Below are 1,746 nucleotides of genomic sequence, written 5' to 3'. Positions count from 1 at the left end.
GGGGCGGTCGTGGCCTTTGCGGCTCCCGGGTGTGTTGCGAGTGGGAATGCTGCAGCACACACGTGGATCCCCTCCTCAGGCATGGGGAGCACAAGGCTGGGGGCTGCAGAAACGTGGGGAGGTGGCAAAGCAAGGGCCTGAGCAGCCAAGCGGACAGGCTGGAGGGGAGCAGCTCCCCTCGGGGCAGTGAGTGCCATTATGGTCTGGAAAAACGAGAGGGGCTGCACATGTTCCTTCCCCAGAGCTCTGGAGGGGACCAGCTGGGCTGGGGACACTGGACCAGTGACAGGATGCTCTGCTGCTGATCCCTCCATGGCTCTCACCCTGCCGCAAAAGCCAGACCTCCTGGGTAAGTGTGTGGGTCGTGGCTGTAAGGTTCTGGCACCCGGGTGCTGTGACTGCCAGGCTGCCCATCTCCCTCATCCCACCCATGTGGGCCTGAGGGGGCTCCCATGTCCCTGCTCAGTGAAACATGTGCAGCTCCCTGTGTTGGTCCCTGCCAGCCACGGGGCTCACAGGGGACCATGAGGCATTCACCAGCAGAGGAACAAGCACCAGGAGGGAGATATCTCACCAGGTCAGGGTCTGCCCATAGATCAGCTCCAGCACGTTTCGGGCGATGTCAAACTCAGGCTTCTGCTTCCTTTTCAGCCTCTTCTCCAAGATAAGCCTGGGAAGGAGCGGAGCTCTGCTCCCACACTGCCACTGGCGGGGCCACTCGGCACCCCATCTTCCCCCTCAGACGGCGGCAGAGCCTGGGTGCACCAGGGCAGTGCCACCTGGGCAGCAGAGAGATGGAGCTGTGCTGGGGACACCATACCGGTGGGGGGACCCCTCCTGGGGCATTTTACCTCCAGACCAGCTCCCCAAAAAGCGTGTCCAACAGGGTGAATATGAAATCCATCACCACAAAGCGATACAGGTCCTGCCCCACACATGTCTCCCAGCACTGAGGAGACAAGCAAAAGTGGCATCAAGTGGGCAACAAGGCCTCTGCTCCCCCATGACTTTCCCGTGGCCCCCATGGGGTGTGAGGGGCTGTGGGACCTTTTCCTCCTCTGCACCCTTTCCCCAGCCACCCCACATTTGGGGTGCCCCTGTCTGGCGGTCGCCCCCCTCTCCACGGCAAAGGAGCAGATGGTGCCTGCAGTGCCGTCCAGAAGATCCCCTCCTGCCAGACCCCTGCCCCAGCTGCTTGCTGGTGCTGGGACTGCAGCCTTGGCTTTGCTCCGCGCTCCCTGGCCAAGGGATGGTCTGGATGGCGTGGCCCAGCCGGTTCGCGTGGGCGCCGCACGCTCCTCGCATGGCCCTGCACAGAGCTTGGCCCTGCACGGCCCGGCGTGGCGGTGCTGACCTCCTCTGTCGAGCAGACAACTCTCCGGCTGAGCCACTGGTAGCAGAGCAGGCCGAGGACCACCATCTTCAGAATGAGGTTCCTGGGGAGCAGGAGCAGGGCCGGGAGCCCCTGAGCCCTGGGGACGGAGGGGCTGAGCCCCGCGGATGGGGTGCCTGACCCCAGAGCCCCGCCTCACGCCGCAGGTAGGGGTGCAGGACGCTCCCCCCCACCCCAGCCAGCCTACCTGCAGATCGCCACGTAGACCTCTGTCACAGGGGAGTCCTGCTTCTCCCACACGGCCAGCAAGTTGTACAGGTGGGGCATCAGCACGGTGAGGAGAGACACCACAAGGGGCAGGACCAGCAGGATGGCTTCCTGCTGCCGCTCACCGCTGCCTCGTGCGCGGTGGC

At 64.4% G+C, this 1,746-nt stretch overlaps 1 protein-coding gene across 1 annotated transcript in view; it reads right to left on the bottom strand.

Moving 5' to 3' along the window:
- Window positions 1-1,746, bottom strand: part of TMC6 (transmembrane channel-like 6) — a 6,860-nt gene that overhangs the window by 1,836 nt on the left and 3,278 nt on the right. Inside the window, exons 12-15 of the mRNA XM_010294204.1 lie at window positions 1,581-1,727; window positions 1,355-1,436; window positions 852-949; window positions 575-670 (exon numbers count right to left, since the gene is read on the bottom strand). Of these exons, the coding sequence (XP_010292506.1) occupies window positions 575-670; window positions 852-949; window positions 1,355-1,436; window positions 1,581-1,727 (423 nt within the window). The remainder of the gene's footprint in view (window positions 1-574; window positions 671-851; window positions 950-1,354; window positions 1,437-1,580; window positions 1,728-1,746) is intronic.

The sequence above is a fragment of the Phaethon lepturus genome, unplaced genomic scaffold (assembly GCF_000687285.1).
Source record: "Phaethon lepturus isolate BGI_N335 unplaced genomic scaffold, ASM68728v1 scaffold47889, whole genome shotgun sequence".
In the NCBI taxonomy this organism is placed as follows: Eukaryota; Metazoa; Chordata; class Aves; order Phaethontiformes; family Phaethontidae; genus Phaethon; species Phaethon lepturus.
The sequence above is the reverse complement of the archived record's forward strand: the minus strand, read 5'-3'. Positions and strand labels throughout refer to the sequence as shown.